The sequence below is a fragment of the Protopterus annectens genome, chromosome 2.part0 (genome assembly GCF_019279795.1).
Source record: "Protopterus annectens isolate FY-2018-M chromosome 2.part0, PAN1.0, whole genome shotgun sequence".
NCBI classification, from domain to species: Eukaryota; Metazoa; Chordata; order Ceratodontiformes; family Protopteridae; genus Protopterus; species Protopterus annectens.
The window spans coordinates 1,367,567,571-1,367,589,642 of record NC_056728.1 but is presented as its reverse complement, the minus strand read 5'-3'; the positions used below and the strand labels follow the sequence as shown (position 1 = coordinate 1,367,589,642).

Genomic DNA, 22,072 nt, shown 5'->3' with positions numbered 1-22,072 from the left:
TCTCTCAAATTGTTTAGCCCTTCTTCTGCAAATTTTCCAAGGGATTTTCTGCTCCCTTGTCTAGTTCTACCAAGAAACAAAATAAACAGTCTCAGTGAATTGCTGGTAAACTGTCATCTAAAAAACAATGTCAGGGATGTTCAAAAAAGAAACAGGAGCTCCCCAAAGCAAATGACAGTCAATCAAGTCAGAATGACTATATAAGGGACCTTGTCTACTCCACCCCACCGTGGCAGTCCTTTATCCCTTCCAGATAGTCTAAAATTTCCATTTCTCTCTTTGGCAACAGATTGCTTCAGACAAGTGGGTTCTAAGACTAATACAACAAGGCTACAGTTGACATTAGGAAGAAATTTCTCATTTTCATGGAATTATTCTATCTCCACCAGACCAAACTCCTCTGTTTCATCCTGTTCTACAGTGCATGCTGTCTCAAGGGGTAACAGAAGCTGTTCCTCCTTGCAAAACAGTAAAATAATTGTATTCAAGAATGTTTTTGGTGCCAGAGACAGAAAATGCCTGGAGACCATTTCTGGACCTTTCATTCCTAAACCAGTATGTGATAATGCCCACGTTTAAAATGCTTTCACCTCACAACCTGTTACCCCTCCTTCAACATTTAAGTTTTTAGCAATCTTAGATTTAAACAGATGCATATCATCACATCCCCATTCATCCAGATGGCAGATGTTTCTTAAGGTTTTATGTGCCGAGATCACATTATCAGTTCTCTGCCTTACCCATTGACACATGAGTGCTCGCAAAGTGTTTAGTTCCTGTCATATGCTATTGCAGGCTACAGGATATCCACATTTTTCCACATTTGGATGACTTTTTTCAAAGTGTTAGGAATCTCTCACATGGAATTCCAAGGGAACATTCAAATATCTTTTTTGATTGCATCACACTGGATTGTGTTCCAGGAGTGTCTGACGGTTCAGTACAGACAGCTTTTATTCCACTGGAAAAAAAAAATAGATCTAACTTTAGATCTGTTTCAAGGGTTTTACACTCAGGCTTTGGTCACTGTGAGGGAATACATCAGGATTCTGGTTCTTATGGCATCATCGAGGGCAGAAGATCCACACCCAAGGTTTCTTTATGGCAAGACTCCACACGAGAATGTTGCAATGGTATCTGAAGTCTCTTTTGTCCCAGCACCAACACACATTGTCTTTTCAGCTTCCATTTCTGGGATTTGTCAGAAGAGAAATCACTTGGTGGAGACATCAAATTTCTCCAAATCTACATCTCTCCTACTCCTCTTCTTCCTCTAAAGCAGCCAGTCACCACAGGTGCCTCGGACTTTGCTTGGGGAACAATGTCAAGGATGATAAAGTACAAGGTATCTGGGACAACAAAGACAGATGCGAGCACATACATATAAAAGATATGCTTGTTCTTATCAAGGCACTCAACTCTCTGAATCATTTTTTGTCTCTAGGAACTCTTCAAGTTGTTACAGATAATACCACAGTGATGTGGCATATAAACAAGCAGGGGGAAACACACTAACCATGTTAGCATTACAGCACAATCTCACTCTGCAGGCATCCTGCATTCCTTTAGAACACAACATTGTGGCAGACAGGCTGAACAGAACAAAGGCAGATAGATCCTCACAAATGGAAACTAGATCAGAGGGGTCTTCTGAAGTTTGATCCGTCTGTTGGGAGCTTCTCAAGCATCCATTTATGCCTACTTTCTGAACAATCAGCTGCCACAATTCTGCTCCTGAACCCCCTGCAAGACGGTCTGGAAGACAGATACATTTTTTTTTCTTTTCATTAGACAGGAATGTTCCTGCATGCTTTTCCACCCTGTCCACTGATATACAGGGTACTTCTGAAGATTCAGAAAGAATCTCCCAAGATCATTGTGGTGATTCCCTTCTATACCAGGCAACAGTGATTCTCCCTTCTTTTGGAATTTGCCAGGGGAAATTACCACAAGCTGCTCACAGACTGCATCTACTCAATAAGTACATGGACTGACTGATACATCCTGGCCCCAAACAACTCCAACTGATTGCCTAGGTGACAGGATCCTCATACCTTTTAAATATCTGTTTACTGTGAACATACAACAAGTACTAATAGAGGAAGAATGCCTGCTACTAGAAAATTATATATTAGCAAATAGAAAATGTTTTCTACTTGGTACCAACAATATAACCAACAGCCACTCAGGACTAGTATTTCTCTAGATTTACAATATACGAATGAGTTATGTTCCTACGACCTGTCTTACCGGTCTATCAAGTTTCATTTGTCGGCCATGTCAGCATGTCTTCCAATACACTCCCCCTCTTTCAAGTTATTCTAATGTCAGAATGTTTTTGAAATGGGCATTGCATAAGATAGAAAACCAGTGGTTCCTCCTTGGGACCTTAATTGTGTGTTACAGAAGCTAACACTTGTTCTGTTGGAACTAACTCATCGGGATGACTTCAGGTTTATAACATGGAAAACAATTTTACTGGTTACTCTGACCTCTGGAAGAAGAGTATCTGAGTTGCAAACTGTTATGGTGGGTCATCCTTATCTCGTTTTTTTCACAGAGAATGAGTTTCTTTGAGAACTAATCCTTCTTTTATGCCTAAAGTGGTATCCACGTTTACTTTAAGCCAAACTATCCATATCCTTGTGTTCTTCCCTGAACCCAAAAATGAAGGAGAAAGGATACTTCATACCTTGAATGTCCACAGACAACTCAGATACTATCTTGACAGAACAAAATCTTTCAGGACTCCCAAACAGTTGCTCATTTCCTGTGAAGGTAAAAAGATGAGACAACCTGTGTCAAAGCAGAATATTTGTCCTAGACTATTACCTTTTATTTCCACCACAACAAGATTCTTTAGGCAGCGTTAAGCCACATTCTATGAGGGCCTTGGCTTCATCTACAGCTTTTTGGAAAGGGTTGGACTGTAGCAGTATTATATAAGCTGCATCGTGGCCCTCTGTACATATTTTTAAAAAGCAATAGAAGATAGATTCTTTCTTCATGTCTATCTCCAACTTTACTGGACCCTTCTCCTTCCACCTCCCAGTTGCTCTAAGTTATGGTACTGTACCCATATAGATTAGGCTACTGCAGCTGTGATCAATATGATAAACACAGTACAGATGCTTAAGTACTTAACATAATACTGGATGTTTCAATGATCACTACTGCAGTAACCACTCCCTCCCATTTGATTTTAGTGATTTTTTTTGTATACCAGTGTATGGACAGCTCATGCTGACTAATGGTTTGGTGCCTGAAAGGTGCTCTGAAGCTTTGGAGCAAGATATAACCCAGATAGCTTAGGTTGTTAAGTTTACGAAACCAACTGTACTTTACATTTGTTTTCATATTCTGTATACTGCCTGGTTTTAACTCATATATGTTTTAAGGCAAGCTATTTATCTCCTTTTTTTCAGAATGTGCATACTTTTTTTTCACAATTTGCATACCTCTAGAAGAAAGAAAAAACGCAGAAGAAAAGTGATGTGTTTAAAAAAGTTTCTTGTATACAAAAGGTAATAATTTAAAAAAAGTTTATTACTAATTCTTACTAATTAATAGGAGTGGTATTGGCCAGGTAGAAGATCCACATCCAGGTTTTCATTACGCTTCTAGTGTTCTGCTCTGCGTTCACCGCTTGGAGCTTCAGTTCGGGGCTGTCAGTATGAAACATGAAATTGAGCAAACTATACTGCACACGGAGCTAGACTGTAGAGCAAAAGCCTGACAGGAAGATTTTGGAGCGAGTATTTGTAAGACAAGTCATACACGTGCTGTGCACACGCTAGCGGACAAAAAACTCTCTGCTGCTGCTGTCAGTGAAATACGGAACAGTTTCAGGAACTTGTATCAGCCATGGAGACAGCGAAGACTTCAGACTATGAGATGATGGAAGCTTGGCTGGACGATCACATGGACTTTACACACTCTTACTTTGTCAGAAAAGCCAAACGGTAAGGAGGAAATGACAAAATACATTGTTTAACATCAATAACTTCAGTGAAACAACGTCAGACGAGTAATTAACTCAATAGCTGAAATACAAGAATATTGTAGCAAGGCAGGGCAGTGAGGCTGAAACTGTCAAACCCACTGACTTAGGGAACATTGTTTATGCATGGCAGCTGTGTTGACAGTGTAGAAACGCCGAGGTACAGTTTTCTGTCACACGTCTGTACAAAGCCTGTTAACTATATACATTCTAATTTCAAGTTAAAAAATATTAGATCGGTAGGACTGGGGTGCGCGTGCACTTCCCGCCAGTGCCGAACCGCAGTGACTTTTTCACAGGGACAACGACCCAACTGTCTGCGGCCCTGAAGCCTATTTATGTAGGGTTATAGAATATCGCAGCGCCTATATACACTAGTCATTTGACGGTTTAAAACTTCACTCATCACAGATTGTATGGTACAGCTAGTACAGACCGTTTGTATACGGAAGTGACAGTTACCAAATGGCGTGCTTTAAGACAGAGAAATGATTACGAACATTGTCGCACCTGACACAGGTAGCCTGTAGCCAGCTTCAAATACCTGCCGTTTGATATTTAACTTTACGAGTATGCTAGGCATCTCAGTCTACACATTACAGTTTTGCTACTTATCTTACTCAGTAAGAAATGCATTTAATACACAGGCAGTAGCCACATTGCGTAGTGTCTCACTTTGACAGATATAGACCAGCTGTATTTTTCAAATAAAAAAGCTTGTCTCCGCGGAGACAGGAATCCCGGACTATGACATGACAGTGGCAATGGGTCTGAGCTACGGATAAACACCTTGCAGGTGCTGTACAAAGTTTTGGGGTCTTGAACCTCGGAGGTACCATATGGTAGACCTACCAAGCATATGTATTAGTTTGAACGTGTATATCACCTCACATGTGTGTGAGAAATAGTGTGCATACAGTTAATCAGACTAGTTGGCATTGCAGCGTAACTATTTTGGCTACATGCTTATTGTGGCCTTTCCGAAAAACAAAACTGTTTGTGGAAAAAATAAACATACAAGTGATGCATGATTAACTGTACTTTCTGTCATCACTCGCCTAGTTGTGATCAGTTTTCGCAATAGTTATGCTTATTAAATAAGTCAACATCATTAGTATATGTGTACGCATTTTGACAAGGAGCAAATCAAAACAATTGTTTGGGCTGTGTGTGTGTGTGTGTGTGTGTGTGTGTGTGTGTGTGTTTGGAAGGAGGTAGGGTGACGTACATCATGCCAGAAATGGAGTGTCACGACTACGCCAGGTCTCTCCTTATATTTAATTTTTTTTGGCTATCTGTCTTAGATATTTACTAGAGTGGTGCATGGAATCGAAGTCTTTTAGTGTCTGATTGTTCCTGCTCAGTTCATTCTGCTTTGGTTCATTCTGAGATGCATAGTTAAGGTAATTAAATGGATTTAAAGTTTCAACTTTGTGAACTGAATGAAGGATAATGTCCATCGTGCTTGCTGATCCCGCGTCTCAAAAAAATGCAGTGTGTTTAGTTCCTGATAGTTGTCTTATCATCTAATCAGTAATGGAAGTATCAATGACATATGTAATAACTGGACCCTGTTGCATATAATCTGTGATTAAATATCAGAGGTTTGTACCACAGGGACTTTGCAAAAAGGTCATATGTTCATATTGGATGCAAGTTAAAATGTGCTCATTAATAATTGACTCTACGAGAATGGAGGCCTTAGACCACCTGGCCCCTCAGCACCATCTGTGTCCTGTGCATATTCCTTATCTATGTTTTATAGCTGCGCGCGCACACACACTTATATATATATATATATATATATATATATATAATATTTGTTTGTAAGACTTTTTCAGGCTCTGTTTGGTTAGCATTATCCCATTATACTGTTTATTTCTAGAGCAGTGCCTTGCCATCATTTATACAGTAGCAACATTTGGCAAAAAAAAAAAGCCAATCAAATTTCCACCTGCATCCCTCTCACCCCCTTCAAAGCTGCCCACCCTGCAAGTTGCAGTTGTTGGGTTTCTCTTTTTATATTTTTCACCACACATAATTCACACTGCCTGTGGATTGCATGTGTTGTATCTTACCTCCCGCCTCACAGGGGCACAATAATGTGGTATACTTCTGAAAGATACAGCTGAACGAACACTTCATGTAAGCATATTTTTGCAAAAATTAGTACACTTTTAGTGTAATACTTAATATTGTTTTAGCTAAAACTAGGTACTTGGCTAGGTACAGAAACTGTATTGTAGATGGAACAGAACAACTGTCTAGGAGAAAGCTAGGATTATGTCTGAAAACTAGAAAAAGTGTAGACCTATGGTATAAATGAAACCTGATTGTCTCAAAAGTTAATTGCAAAAATGATAACAGATCATGATAATGCAGAAATAACATCTGAAGCTGTTAAAACATCAGCATTCTCTACTTGGAGGTAAGTGAAACGACCATCACAGTTTCTGTTATCTGTGGGCAAATACTACATTACTGGAGAACTTGTAGCTTATAATAGATTTGACAATAAGTTGTGAGGTGTACTGAATTTCTGTATGTTTTCAAATTTATGAGCAACTATTTATTTATTGTTTGCTTAATACAAATCTGATTTGTGCTCATGACTCATTTTAGCTGGGGAGTACTATGCAGATAAAGAGGTATTTTGTGCATATGTAGAACAATGCAAATTCTGATAATTTCCATGCCAAGAACTCATGTAATTGTGTGTGTGTGTGTGTGTGTGTATGTGCATCAGTGCATTCTTGCATGTGCTTACATAACAAATATTATATAGTACAAATAATATAGAAAGTTTTAAACACATATGTATGTATGTGTGTGTGTGTGTGTGTGTGTGTGTGTGTATATATATATATATATATATATGTAATATATATATATATAATATATATATGTTTATATATGTATATATATATATATATATATATATATATATATGGATAGATATATAGATACACACACACACACACACACACACACACACACACACAATGTGTGTGTGTGTATGTGTGTGTGAGATACCTCTTAAGCATAAGAATTCTGGACAAAGCTAAAAATAATGATGGGGAGGTGACAGAGGGCCCTAAATAAGGGACACATTTTTTAAAAATTGTTTTTATAAACTTAAACAACTAATGAAATAATAGGCTTTGCATTAGTATGCATTTTCTGAAACTCAAATTTTTATCATTATGTAGTGACTTTAGTCCTCAATGATTTGCCAGAATACCTCAAATTTTATGAGGAGCAACAAAAAATATGAGGCAAAAATCTGGACATTCTGTGAAATTCTAAACAGTTGAGATGTATGGGTGTGTGTGTGTTTGTGTGTGTGTGTGGTATGTCTGTATTTGTATATTATAAAAAAAGTTTCTATAGCTACAAAATGCATTGTTTTACAACTGGTCCTGTTTTGCTGTTATAGGTTAAATGCAACAACTAATAGCTAATAAGTACCTCCAACTGTGTCCTGCCTGCATAGTTCTGTTTGACTGTCTTTTGTAGTTTAAATGTTCTAAATGTATTTACAGAAGCATTGCTAACAGGGAGCATTGCATGTAGTCTACACCTTTTCTGTGAAACAAAGTTACTCATATTTGCCGATTCTGTAGTTTGTCCTGGTTGAGACACAAATACGTCTATTTGTATCAGGACTGTACTCCATTTACTAAACTGAATAAACACATAAACCAAGAATATAAATGCAAGTGCAAACCTTCAAACATGCTGGTTAACTATGTCATAAGAGTAATCCCAACAAATACAGACAATGTCAGTTTTTCCTGATAGACATTTAGTGCATACTGCTGACTTAAAACACATTGCTTTATGTAAAATGTATATGTCGTGCCTATTGCATATACTCTTACTGTCTGTACTTTGAACATGCACCTTTGTCTGACTATATTGCTTCTACTTTATTCTGACTATGTCTCTAATTTTTAACATTGTTCATATTCTGTACATGTCTTTGCATACTTATGTATATTTGTTATGTAAGTTTAAAACTGTCATGTCAGCCTCTTGGCCTGAGTAATTGCCAAAATGGATTTTGTACCAACGCTATAACCTGTTTAACAGACAAAATAAATAAATGAAATCTTGTGAGAATCCCTAAATCTGTTTTTACTATGCTTCTTAAATGCCTTTTCCATTTTTATATCTGTGCTTATATACATCAGTCATTGTAATGTGATTAAGGAATTCACATGTTTATTCATCTTTCATGACCATGGGTACACCCTCTCCATTCTTACTGAGGGAGGTATTACTGCTTGATGTAGTTGAAATAGAACTTGATCTTTGTTCTGATTTTCAAAACCAGTAGGTGTGCTATGAAATGCCTTTAGCAGCCTAACATCTTTGCCTGGTCTGTTGTATGAGAGGGCTGGGAATTTTGAAAGCCATGCTGTAGATGTGAAAAGAGGTTTTGCATAGTGTAGGTAAACAGTGATACAAAATACCCACTGCAGTATCAGGCAGTGTGGGTAAGCTAATTACAAGCCACAGTGAAAATGAGAGAGAACCTCATATGGGTGGGAAAGGGAGTTGTAGAGTGATGAATGTGGGGGACAATGTGGAGAGATTACTTTTGTTTTAGAGGCACTGTGATGTTTTATCTGCTTAATTAATATTCAGAATAAGTTAACAGAGAGGAAACATACTTGTTTATGAGTGCAGATAATTTGATATATGCATCACAGGTGGCATAAGGCATAAGTAGTTTTGCAGGAAAAGCTTGCTACAAATTGAAACGTGTGTAATCATTATGTTTCTGTAGTAATAGCCCCTCCACCATTCATTTTAACAGCCAGTCTCCTTTAAATGGGGTAGTGCCTTGTGTAGATAGGTGGTTGCTGCAGCTCTGACACCTTAAGGTTCATGTGGATTCTCCATTAGCCTTATTAAATCAACATCTAATCAGATGCTGTCATTGCAACAAGTGTGTTGCATGCCCACAACAATTCAGGCTTGCTGCTATTTTCTACTTGTTTTTCAGGCTCCCAGCTTTACTTTGATTCTAATACTGTTCTCTACTTTTAATTTACTATCATGTTTGCCTGACCTGTGTTTTCCTGCTGGTGCTATGGCAGGTAGCTTACAGTCTCACGTGGCATGTCCTTTTAAGTTCACAGAATACTGGATACCATCCTGGATTTGTTAATTTCGTCACAGGGACTTGTATGTGTAAAATTAAGCATAGAATAAGAAAGTGTAGGATGCTGTAAAAATCTAGCATGTGCCATTCAAATTCACAGTGTCCCTGCATTTTTAAGGCATTTTTTACTGCACACGTATGTGGGGTGGGAGTGAAGAAAAACATACATGCTACATTAGTTTGAAATTATACTTTAAATGAAAAAGACTTGGACTGGGAGGATTATAACCATTGTGTGATACTGGAAAACTAGTTTGTTTACCAGAGCTCTGTTACTGTCAAGTTATTTGCAAAGGTTTCACCACCAAACTTGTTAACAAATTGGATAATCAAGCAATGGTCCAAAATCAGGTAAGTTCTATTGGAGAGCAAGCTCACGACTTTCTAGCTACATAATGTGGAACACTATCCTTTTATAATGTGAAACAAATTGACTAAATGTTTAACAATTACTAACAACTTCAACAAGGAAACTCACAGAATGTTTGAAATGTGCTACTATATACTTATGAAATGGTCCTTTGATGAACTAATATGATCCGCTATTATATACTATGCATATTAGTTAAAAAACTTATTAACAATGAATGTGTGACAGACAGACCCTTTCAGTGTGTAACAGAATGAAACGTACTTTTAAGATGCAAAATGAGGAAAGTTTCTCATAATGAGACATTTGAGAGGTATGTTTGAGAATGCTTGACAGCCTTAGGGTTTATCCCATGTTGCCTCTGATACAAGAGGTTTAAGGTATCACACAGTGGAAGTCTAACTTTGCTAGTTTTTTTTTGTGTTTTTAAGCCTTAGGGTTTATGTCACAAAAAAGCAGAATACATTTGGCCAGCAGAGGGCAACACTGTTCAAAAATCTGTATTTTTGTAGAGCTTTTCAGCTATGGTAAGTTAGGAATTATGGTTTGTATATATAAGAAGTGGTTTATTGTTATGATTACTTACTGATGTGGTCACTAAATAGAGAACCAAGACATGGTGTTTTCCCATCTTTAGACAGTAGAGTTGATATATAATCTCTTGTTCATTTTGTTCAGTTTATTCAGACTGCAGTAAAGATGGTGTCAGGAATAATGTGAGCCTGATAGAGCCAAGTGGAAAGGTAATTATTAGTGTAAAGTGTTCTGTTTTACAGTGTGAGTGAGTTAATTTGTAGTAAGATCAAGTGAACAGATTAATTCTTAAATGACAGTATGACTATGAGATACTTTGAGGAGCATTATGACCTGTGTTGTTTTGTATGTTCTTTTGTTTAATGCAGAGAGAAAAAAAATAAAAAAACAAATCTAAAGTGCTTGATTTATAATGAGTGTCATGTCTTACTGTGCAATCACTGCAAATATCACATATCACAAAATCATGAAAGGGTATTTAAAAGTTTAGGAAATTAATTCGGACAGTATATCTGGAATTACTGGGAATGTTGGACGAGTGTAATTTGTGCCATGTTACAATAGTTTGAACTAACTCTGCCAATTTATCTTTGAAAGGGATATGCTGACTGGAAAATATAGTCAATAATTACTGCTGTTGATAAAGATTCATATAATAAGGATGGAAGGAACACATTGAACTAAATGTTGTGGCAGCTAATTATTTATTTAATTTTAGAAAGTACTGGAAATGTACAGCATTTACTAAACGAGAGGTTGTTTAAATACAAATTAAACAGTTTTAGACAATGACTTAATAATGGGTAAAGAAGTATTTATGTTGTCGTTTTTTGAGAAACATTAAGATACTGTTTTGTCATGGATGTGAGCCAATAAAACACAAGATACTGAGAGTATTTTATAAAATAATGTGACATGAAGCAGCAGGCCGATTAGGTTTCATTGCAAAGTGATGGTGCAGTGTGGTGCATTTTGAGTTTCAAATGTCAGACCTTTTAAGTCATTGCCAAGTATCTGTAGTACTAATTAGCCACACAGATGCATTTTTAGACTAATTAAAATGATGTAATTTAATTGTAGGTCTTGGGCATGACCCTTCAATATCAGCTTATGTAGTGCACATCAGAAGCTGCTTTCTCTAGAAAATGAATTCACCAAGACAGTGACACACAGGAGGAAGTTTTCTTCTTTAAATTGTGTTCAGAATTGTTCAGCTGACTGTATAAACATCTTTGCTTGCAAGATCATTTATTCACTTTATGTATTTCTGGCAGTTCACTGTATGCATTACCGTGCAGGAGAGTAAATGAGGGAAATGTGAGTGTATCACTCACTACTGTGTAACTATTTGCAAGAAGTACTATCTGGTCTCTTTGCCTTGTGCGGACAGATCTTATGGTTGTGGTATGGGTAGTTAGAACATGCTTTAGTATTACATCATTACATCCTTAGACATATCATAGAGATAATTATGTAGCTCATGCAAAGTGCCAAAAATCTGAGAACCATAAATGTAATAAAAGTTATGTAAATACAATTTTAGCATACTGCTGTATGGATTCATTTATTCCATAATGCAGAAAAACTGATTCTTTGGCCATTTTATGATATGTCTGTCTTTTGTTTTTATTAAATTTTTGTTCATTGTACCAACAAAATAAATCAAATACGTGGGACAAATGCTTCATCCCTAGTAGTACACACTATACAAATTTTATGTACAAAAGTCCAGAAAAAAACAAGTTGGTAAACCTTATAAATGTTAAGAAGAATAAGTCAAGACATTATTAAAAAATGAATGTTTTAGTCCATTTTAGAGTTTTTAGAGGGGATAGCACAAAATGTTATTTTCTAAATTTATATTTTCAGGTTCTGTCAAAATAAAATGTGTTTTTTCAGTGTATCAGCCCATCTTGATAAACTGTATGTTGATCATTTTTCCCAAGCTTGGCATCCCCATTTGATTATTTTTGCAATGTAATTTTCAGCAGCAGAGTTGGGGGCTGATACATTTTTCCTTACCTACAGTGAGCTGTGCATGATATGTATTAAACTTTTACAGCTGCATCTTGTACATGACATGATAGTTAGCACAGCAGAACAAAGCATTGCAATGTACAGAAAATGCTTGTAAGTTAGCAATGTGTGGAGGAAGAGGATTATTTTGGGGGTGGCAAAGGTATAATACAAGGATGATGCTGCAGTCGTGCTCTGTATTTCTTTCCTAGCTTCTCTTTGCTACATTTGTGTATTTCTACCTAATGTTCTTATCAAACAACCCATCCTCTTTGATTTTGTGGTAGACTCAGTCTACCACAAGTGGTTGAAAAACAGTGCTTATTTAAATCTCATTAACACAGGACTACCGGCTTAACAGGAGACCTGCATCCCTGTATATTTTTTGTTTGAGGTAGCTGAACCCTCCTAAACACTTATATTAGGGTTGTAGCTATATCTCTTTTAATTAATATAATCAATTCCATGGTTACAGAACATTATAGAAGGAGAGGAGCCCCAAATTAATAGGCCTTTTGACAAGTTGTGATTTTGTACATTAGTGGAGTATTCATATGACTGATAATTTTATGCTGTCAATCAAGAGAATTCCATCAAATTACCATTTTTTTTTGCTTTCTATTTATACAGATACAGTCTTCATGCTTTTTTGCTTCTGGACACAAATGAAAATCTTAAGCTTATACACTTTCTAAGAGTAAAGAAACTATGGGTTCCAGTATAAATGCTTGAATTACAAGTTGGTGAGGAACAAAGTCGTCAAACAAAACTGGCCAGAAAACTAATACAAATTAAACCTAATCTGTAAGAGTTGTTTGTAGGAGGCAAACCCATACACAAGAGTTAATTGGCATTCTGTAGACAAACACAACCTATGACTGGCCATTCAGGCCACATATTTGACTTGGCTGTTTCTGTGTAGGCTCTTTCTCCTAGGTGATTTTGTTTTGCATCTCATCTGATGTAAGCAAATCATACACTTTTTCACTGAAATCTGATTGGGAGCAGCTGCATCATATTATAAATGCATTGATTGTGATGTACTTTCTACTCCTGCTCCAGTTACAGAATAAACATTTCAGAAAGGTCACCTAGATTACATGAAGTATTTCTCTCAGTCCACATTTTTTTCACTTTCCTTTTTTAGTAAATTGAATGTTGTACAGATTTCTATGCATTTTTATCACAATGTCTGTGTCTTTGAATCTACACACTTCTGACCTTTAGGTTCATAGGTGTGTACTAGGCTAATGGCCCTGGAACCTTTACAAGCCTAACCCATAGGATTACCCTGGCATCGTGCCACCCAACTTTAGTTCCCAGTGCCTCTTTTGAGTAGAGCCACTGGAGTGATCCCCAGGGTGAATGTTCTATTTCCCATCCACTCATGATTTCTCTTGAAGATGGCCAGTGAGGTGCTCTGTTTGACATGTATGGGAAGTCTATTCCATAGCGTGGGCAGTCTCTGAGTTATGAACCTGCCCCTTCAGCATGTTCTGTTGATTGTGGTAATATGGTTGAGGTCTGTGGAGCATGTGGTGTGGAGGGATTGGGATTTCTTTAGATGTAGCATTTCTAACAGGCTTTGTAAGTCAAGTGGAGATCGCCTCTAAGTAGGCGATATGAGACAGAGAATAGTTGGAGTTTTTTGAGTCTGTCCATATAGGACTAATGTTTAAGGCTTAGGATCCTCTTTGTGAGGTACTTTTGCGGCCTCTCCAATTGTTGCAGGTGTCTAGTGAGGTACATGCCAAATGGGGCATTATACTCGATGATTGGCGTAATGAGGGAAGAGTAGAGGGAGACAATGACTCTTTCTCCCTGGATGCAAAACCCTTAGTAATGAGATGTGCCACATAGAAGGACTTTCTGACCATAGTGGCAATATGATGATCAAAAGAGAGGTTGCTGTCAACCTATGTTCCCAAATCTCTTATAATGCCTTCTGTGTTCAGTAGACTACCATCAATGTGGTAATTCATGGGAACTGGGTTTTTTCCAAAGGGGATGATAACACATTTTTTGGCATTGAGCTTAAGGCCATGGTTCTGACACCAGTCGTTGGTCTCAGTGAGGCCTTTCTGTTTTCTGTATTGTTTAGACTTTGTCTTGAGACCAAAGGAGGCTATTTATTTGTATAACATAATTTGTGATAGATAAAGGTTCAATCTGATAACAGCTCTCCAGATGATATTTATATGATGTAATGTGATGATGTTTGCTATAAGACAGAGAGTCTAAGTAAATAATTTGCATTGATCCCTGCTTGCAAGAATAAATTTTCCTAAATCCATGTTAAACACTCAAACTTGCCTAGTATAGAGATAAAAAATACAACTTATACATTGCAATTAATGAATGGTGGGAATTTAGCTGCCATGAGCTGCATTCCTGTATGTCACACAGTCATAAAACCATGGATAACAAAGACAGAATTAAAGTTGTATTCTTCTTTCTTGGTTTTAGATTTACATTGATTTCTTAAAGTAAATATATATGTACAGTGAATGCAAATACTGTGAAATCAACATGCTGGTTTTATTTGTATTTTCTGCTTCTTAGTGGTGAGTGGAGAATTATTTTGTACTTCCTTTGCACACAGCCCATCTTGTACCCAGGCTAAACAAGCTCTTGACTTTTAACTCTAAAGATATCACACATATTAGGTATATCTTCTAAGCCTGTCAGAAATGTGACCATCAATTGGCATTGTACTAACAAAAACATTTTCATTCAGGATGTGGAACGTCAAATGAAAAAATAATACGTGTGGGTCTGCAGAGATTTGTGGTTCATATAAATCTTTAGCAAACCACCATTCAAGAAGATCTGGCCATCAATCTTTTGAGGAAGAGTTTCAACTCCTAATGAACTCAGGAAAATGAACCTCATTTGTTTTTCTGGAAGGACTGTTGAAACATTTGACTAACCCTAATCGAGGCATAGATTATTGCTTTTGTTAGTAAAAGGCCTCAGTACTTGAAGTCTAGTTAGAAATTTCATGTGTCTAATGAGGAGTCATGCCAAAAAAAACTCACTATGCTTTACCAAGAGCCACTATTAAATACCTCCTAGAGTGAATAGCTATTGTCCTTTTTAATAGTAAGGTTGTTGCTGGTTTGAAAAGTAATGCATTATGACCCGTCTTCAAGAATGAGTTTATAAACTTGTTTTAATATTATATTCTAACTGCCTTTTCAATCTCCATTGCTAGTACTGAAATAGATGTGTGCATTGTTTTGGTTTTGAATATATAACAATATCTATCTTCATTTTCCTGAATTACAGTGTACAATATCTGACCAGATGTGACACTTGAATCCTTCATTTGAAGTCCCATATTCCACTTTGAACTTACCTGCCATGGATATTGGTAACCATGGCATCTACATGTCAATGTTTTGATACTTATTGTGTAGTTCCAAAACTGTTGAAGAAACATAAGGCGTGATCTGATGTTGTAAATCTTTGTTTATTCATTACAATTAGGACTTCGGTTCCGTCCTCGGAACAGATACCGCTGTTTCCAAGCTCGCGCCAGCCAAAAACTCTCAGCTAAGACCTACCCATAATGCCCCTCTCCTAGTGACTCCAGATCTCATTTGCCGCATTCCTCGTCAGACATGCTAGCCATCTCTCTCAAAGCTAAGTGGAAAATTGTAATTTTTAATATAGTTTCTCCTCAAAATTTCTTATTTTTTAGTCAATTTAGCCTTTTCTCACTGTCGCCATTAACCTACTTCTATTCCCTACCCTTTACCTTGGTAATTAAATTTCTACCTTTGTTGGTACTGTCCCTCTCTCCTGCCTTTGGTAGGCCCTTCCTTACCACTTGTGGTATTTTTTAAATACCAACGTTGGTATTCTCTCACTTTTTTCTCTCCCTTCTTTTGTTTCTTGTATTAGGATAGCCTTGTTGCCTTACTATGTCAGACAAAGCTAAGTTGGGGTTTAAACAGTGTGACAAGTGTGGGTATAAGATGCTCAACTTAGATGGACATGCTCGTTGTGTCTACTGTTTGGGCGTGGACTATATAAAAGCTGACTGTGACATTTGTGCTAGTTTTTGTAATCATACACTAGCAGAATGTAAAAATAAGCTTATTTTAAAAGGTTTAATTAAGACACCTTTTTGGATGCTCTATCTGGGTCGGAGGTCTCACCCTCTCCTAAAACCAAAAAAAAACTTAAGGAAAAATGGAGTCACTCGGTTCCTGCATCTTCGTCAGTTTCGGAACCAAGTCGACTCCGTGCTTCTCCTGCACCCTCGAAACGGACCTCTTAGGCACCAGGCTCTGTATCTTTTCCTTTGGTGCCGTCTATGGTATTCACCCCTATTTTGGTTCCAGCCTCAGCACCACTGACTTCGGTGCCGTCCTTGGATCCAACATTGGCTCCTATGACTGTACCTGCTTCGGCACCATCTTCGGCCACAGTGCCGATAGTTTCTTCGGCTCCATCAGCTGCTAAAGTTGAATATCTGCCAAGGACAATATACTCTCCAATTTACAACCCTTTTTTGGGGCAGAGGTTTAGCATCTTTCTAGAAAGATCTGATTCTCCTTCAGCAGTCTCCTTTAGATCCACCAGGAGTTTTTCTAAATTACACCTAGTGCGGGTTGTAGACCAGCTTCTGGCAGCTAGGGGATTGCCCATTTCAGCTAGACCTTCTGTCCCTCTTGGCTCGGAATCTTTTACTACATCTTCCCCTGTTTATCCTCCTCAGGCCTCTACCCAGATCCCGGAGATCTTGGTACTGATGTCCACCCCGGTGCATACTGCCTTAGTTCCAACAGCAATTTTTCCCCTGTCAGCACCGACCACCCTTACTGCATCGGCTCCTGTGGAGCCGATGCTCTCTCGGAGCAGTGCTTGGACTGTCCATACCTTGGTACCTAGCCCGATGCCTATTTTCTCGCTGGCACTGTCTATGTCCATGGCTCCAATGGCTTCCAGTCCTCTCAGAGCTCTTCACCTGGATGTGGGCTCATCAGGTTGGGGTGTGACCCCAGTTCTGAGGTTGTCCTTCACGGTTCTGGGCTCTCATCCCTCCTTGGGTGGGCCTGCTTTCCAGGTGATAGAGAGGGTCCTTGCCTCCGCAGGCTCGCAGTCAGCACCAGTGACAGCATCAGAACCCCCCCCCCAAGCATGCAGCTGTCCCAACCCCCTGTTTTGGGATCCTGTGCACGGGAGCTGCAAGACCCCCCTTTGAAGGGAACCCCTTCTGTGGAGACCTCCTCAGAAGATCCCACTGGGGAGCCACCCCGGAAGAAAAGGTGCAGGAGGAAGCACCTTGATTCCCCGGAGGAATCTATCACCGAAGACACCGACTGTGATGAGGGGGAAGGGTCCTGACAGTCTACCCTAGAAGACATCTCATTCTGAGACATTCTCGAAATCCTCAAGCAGTGGGGAGAGTGGAAGTCCTCTAACCCTTCTTCTGAGGAACTGGTGTTCTTGCAGGCCTTCTGTGCCCAGCCATCTACTTCCTGGGTGACCCCACCGGCAGATGACCTTGTTAAGTTCATTGTGCAACGTGCCTGAAAGACCCCGGACAATGTAGAATCTGTCCCCCGGAGGCCAGACAAAATTTTATCTACACCTGAAAACCAGCCCCACTGGTCCTAGCAGTTGACAGTTGATTCCATGTTCATGGCGCTGGCCAACAAGAGGGAACTGGCAGAAGATAGCTTCACTGTCCATCCTCCAAACAGGGAGTCTCAGACCATGGACAGACTAGGGAAGTGGACCTATGCTTCAGCGACCTTCGCCATTCGGTTGCTGAACTATCTGGCACACTTCACTCGCCTCCAAAGAGACCTAATTTCTGAAATGTCTTCCTCTTTGGCTGGGGTACTGCCTGATGAGGTGCATGACACTGTCGCCTCGTAGCTAGCTACCCTTGAATCCATCTCAAATTCCTCAATGCGTTTGATATCTTACACCACCGAGGGGGCAACTCGAGCTGCCGCATCAGGCATTGTCATGAGACATAATGCTTGGATGTGGTTGTGTGACTTCGCAGACCCCTTTAAATCTTCCTTCATCAATGCACCTGTCGACGAATCTGCACTTTTTGGACCCAAAGTACGAGACACACTTGCACAAAGTGAGAAAGACAGAAAGACCTTGTCTGCTGTGGGCATACGCTTTTCCAACCCCCAGAGGTCCTACTGCAGGAACGAGAAGGGAGGAAAAATGTGGTTCAAGAAATCCCAAGCATCTTTTCGTGACACTCGTGGTGAGCAATCCCCCGGGGTAGAGGGAGCAACTCATCTGGAAGATGCCCCTTTTGGGGTAGAGAGGGTCCACATAACCAGGGCGCTAGAGATTGTTTCTCCGGCAGACCCTACCAGTGCTCCTGAGCAGCGGCCTGATTGCTTTCCTCTGGAAGCAGTCGGGGTCGTTTTTCTCTGCACCTACCAGCCTGGCAACTTATTACTACCAATGTTTGGGTGCAGAGAATAATATCCAGAGGCTACCAAATACCATTCAATTTAACTCCCAGACCCGTCAAACAAATCCCCGATGTACCACCTAATCAGAGGGAATTAGCAGCCTTAGAAATAGAAAAGCTGCTAAGACAAAGAGTCATCCAACCAGTCCCACCAGACCAGATCAGACAGGATCCGAGTTTTACTCAAGGTTCTTTTCAGTGCCAAAAAAGACAGGGGACTGGAGACCAATCCTGGATCTCAGCCTATTGAACAAATTTATCAAACCTCAAAAATTCCGGATAGTCATGGTACAGTCCATTCTCCCCTTTCTAGGGAGGGACAATTGGATGTGTTCTATAGACCTCCAGGATGCATACTACCACATAAAGATGGATCACCGCTCCCGGAGGTATCTACGCTTCTGGCTGGGAGTTAATCATTACCAGTTCAGGGCACTGCCATTCGGTCTCTTGACAGCCCCCTCCCCGAGTGTTCACCAAATATATGTCAGTTGTGGTAGCTCATGTTCGACTACAAGGATTCCAGGTGTTTCCGTATCTAGAAGATTGGCTCCTTACCGCTCTGACCGTGAATCTCCTAGTCCAGAGCCTCTCTTACACTCAAGGTCTCGCTCTCCGCTTGGGGATTACAATCAACAAGGAAAAATCTCAAATGTCCCCAACAAAGGCACTGGAATTTATTGGAGCAGTCTTCGACACAACATCCTGTCAAGCTTCTCTCCCCCTTCACAGGCTTTCAAAAATAAGACACCAAATCCAAGACCTTCTTCCTCAGACCTATCTACCAGCATGCCTTGTACTGTAACTCTTAGGCTCCATACATTAGTACCACTGGCGAGGCTGCACATGAGAATCCTGCAGTGGCTCCTTTCCACACAGTGGTCATTTCAATCTCACCCACTCGTCCACATGATACATCTTCCAAACCATTGCAAGGACAAAATGCTATGGTGGATGAAGCCACAAATGAATCTTTGGTGTCAACCATTCTGTCTTCCCAGCCCACAGCCACAGTGACCACAGACGCTTCCCTGTTACAGTGGGGGGGGGGCATTTCCAGGGAAAGATGGTCAAAGGCACCTGGTCCCCCATGGAGGCAAATTTGCACATAAATGTTCTGGAACTGAGGGCAGTTCTCTTAGCATTCAAGCGTTCCTTGCATCCCTATCTTCTGGAACCCTTGCAATTCAGTCAGACAACATGGCAGTTGTTTGGTATATCAACAAGCAAGGCATAACCAGGTCTTACTCCCTGTGTCGGGAAGCCATGAGGATTTGGCACTGGGTGATAGCTTCCAACTATTTTCTTATAGTAAAGTACATTCCTGGGAGTTCCATCCTTATTGCGGACAATCTTAGTAGGAACATCCTGATGCCTCACAAGTGGTCCCTCAACCCTCTAACAATGGATCGGATCTTCCGACGCTGGGGCAAACCTTGCTGTGACCTGTTTGCTACCCCCCTAAACAACAAATGCAGAAGCTACTTTGCCCTGATGCCCCTCAGAGGGAACCCCCGAGGGACAATCTAATGCACGATTGGCCCCTGGGTCTTCTGTATGCCTTTCCCCCATTTCCCCTCATTCCAAAATTTCTCCAGAAAGCTCAGAGGTTGAGAAGCAAAGTGATCCTCATTGCCCCCTATTGGCCCCGTCAAGTCTGGTTCCTGTTTCTATGGCCTCATCTGATTCACAGCCTGTGGATCCCAGATCATTCCCAAGACCTGTTATCTCATCCTCAGGGACTGATTCATCCGAATCTCCACAGTCTCAAGCTCACAGCTTGTTTCTTTCATTTCCAGTGATTTCCAGGCTGCCTGACAAAACCATCTCCTGTTCGTGAAATTCTTCTGGCTTCACACAAACCTTCCACCAGGAAAGTGTATTCTAGTAAATGGATTAGGTTTTCTATTTGGGCCAAAGATCAGAACATAGATCTCTTCTCTATGTCTATTCAAAAGATCATTCAATACCTGACGACTCTTTTGCATGCAGGAGCTGCAGCATCGACGATCACTGTACATTTAGCAGCTATCGCCAATTTTCATAATGGATTTGATAATTCTTCGATTATGTCACACCGCCTATGCAAGACATTTTTGAAAGGAGGATTACACGTTAAACCTCCGGTCAAGCCTCTCTTAGAACCCTGGGACTTGACTTTGGTGCTTCAATCTCTCACAGGTCCTCCTTTTGAGCCCTTTGATTCATGTGATTTAAAGTTTTTGTCATGGAAAACCTTACTTCTAGTAGCACTTACCTCAGCGAGAAGAGTATCTAAGCTGCAGGCCTTGAGTGTCAAGAGACCTTACTTGATCTTCCACACGGGTAGGGTAGGGTGTCCCTTCGTACTGACTCTTCTTTCTTGCCCAGTGTCATTTCTGGATTTTCCATTAACCAATCTATTGACCTGCCGATTTTCTTTCCTCAGCATTCTAATAGAGGGTAGTACCTTTTGCACACCCTTGATGTGCATTGGCAGCTTCATTGTTATTTGGACAGGACTAAATCTTTCAGGAAAACAGATCAATTGTTTGTGGCCTTTGGATGACCCAGATTGGGTAAACCTGTTTCCAAAGTGACTTTGTCCTTCTGGCTTAGAAACGTCATTACCTTTACCTACCAACAGAATAAGCTATCCTTACCTTCCAGAATAAAGGCTCATTCTACCAGATCTATGGCTACTTCTGCAGCATTTCATTCCAGAGCCTCTATGGATGATATCTGTGCAGCAGACATTTGGGCTAGACCTCATACCTGTATCTCTCATTACAGATTGGATTTGGCCTCCAGGGGACAAGCATCTTTTGGTTCTGTGGTGCTCAGGAATATCCTTCCTTAAGGCCACCCAGGACTCAAGTAGCTGGGGACTTGGTCCTAATTGTAATGAATAAACAAAGATTTGCAACATCAGATAAAGAAGTTATGTCTTACCATAACGTTCCATCTGTGTTGTAGATCTTTGTTCTTTACTTCCTGCCCTCCTTCCCCCTGCCTGGACTCCTGGTGGACTTTAGGAACTCCTGGTTAGGGGATTTGCTCAGACAGAGCCTTCTACTATTTTTCTATTACTCCTCTATTATATAGGGTCAGGCAAACTTGATCTGGAGTAATTAGGAAATGAGCATTATGGGTAGGTTTTAGCTGAGAGTTTTTGGCTGGCACAAGCTTGGAAACGGCCATATTGGTTCCGAGGACGGAACCAAAGTCCTAATTGTAATGAATGAACAAAGATCTACAACACAGATGGAACGTTATGGCAAGATATAACTTCTTTTTTTCAACAGTCTGTAACTGGACTGAAAATTCTTAGTACTTATGAACTTTGTAGAGCACACATCATTGCTAGTCCTTCTTTCTGACTGTCAACATAATTCATCTTCAGTGTAGTTTGCACGAAGCACTGGCTGTGAACATTTTGACTGTTGGATATATATGGTAAAGAGCAGCTGTTACACTTACAGGGCTGGTATTCCAGGCCAGTTTCATGATAAGTCATGGTTATGAGTTAATTGAATCAATTAACTA

The 22,072-nt window shown here is 39.8% G+C and overlaps 1 protein-coding gene across 2 annotated transcripts in view; it reads left to right on the top strand.

The window, feature by feature from the left end:
- The first annotated feature begins 3,606 nt into the window (after positions 1-3,606).
- The window catches only part of PDE5A (phosphodiesterase 5A), a 2,047,822-nt gene continuing 2,029,356 nt past the window's right edge, over positions 3,607-22,072 (top strand). For both annotated transcript variants that reach the window (XM_044061541.1, XM_044061540.1), the window contains exon 1: positions 3,607-3,962. In XM_044061541.1, coding sequence (XP_043917476.1) covers positions 3,865-3,962 — 98 coding nt within the window. In that variant the 5' untranslated portion in view covers positions 3,607-3,864. The remainder of the gene's footprint in view (positions 3,963-22,072) is intronic.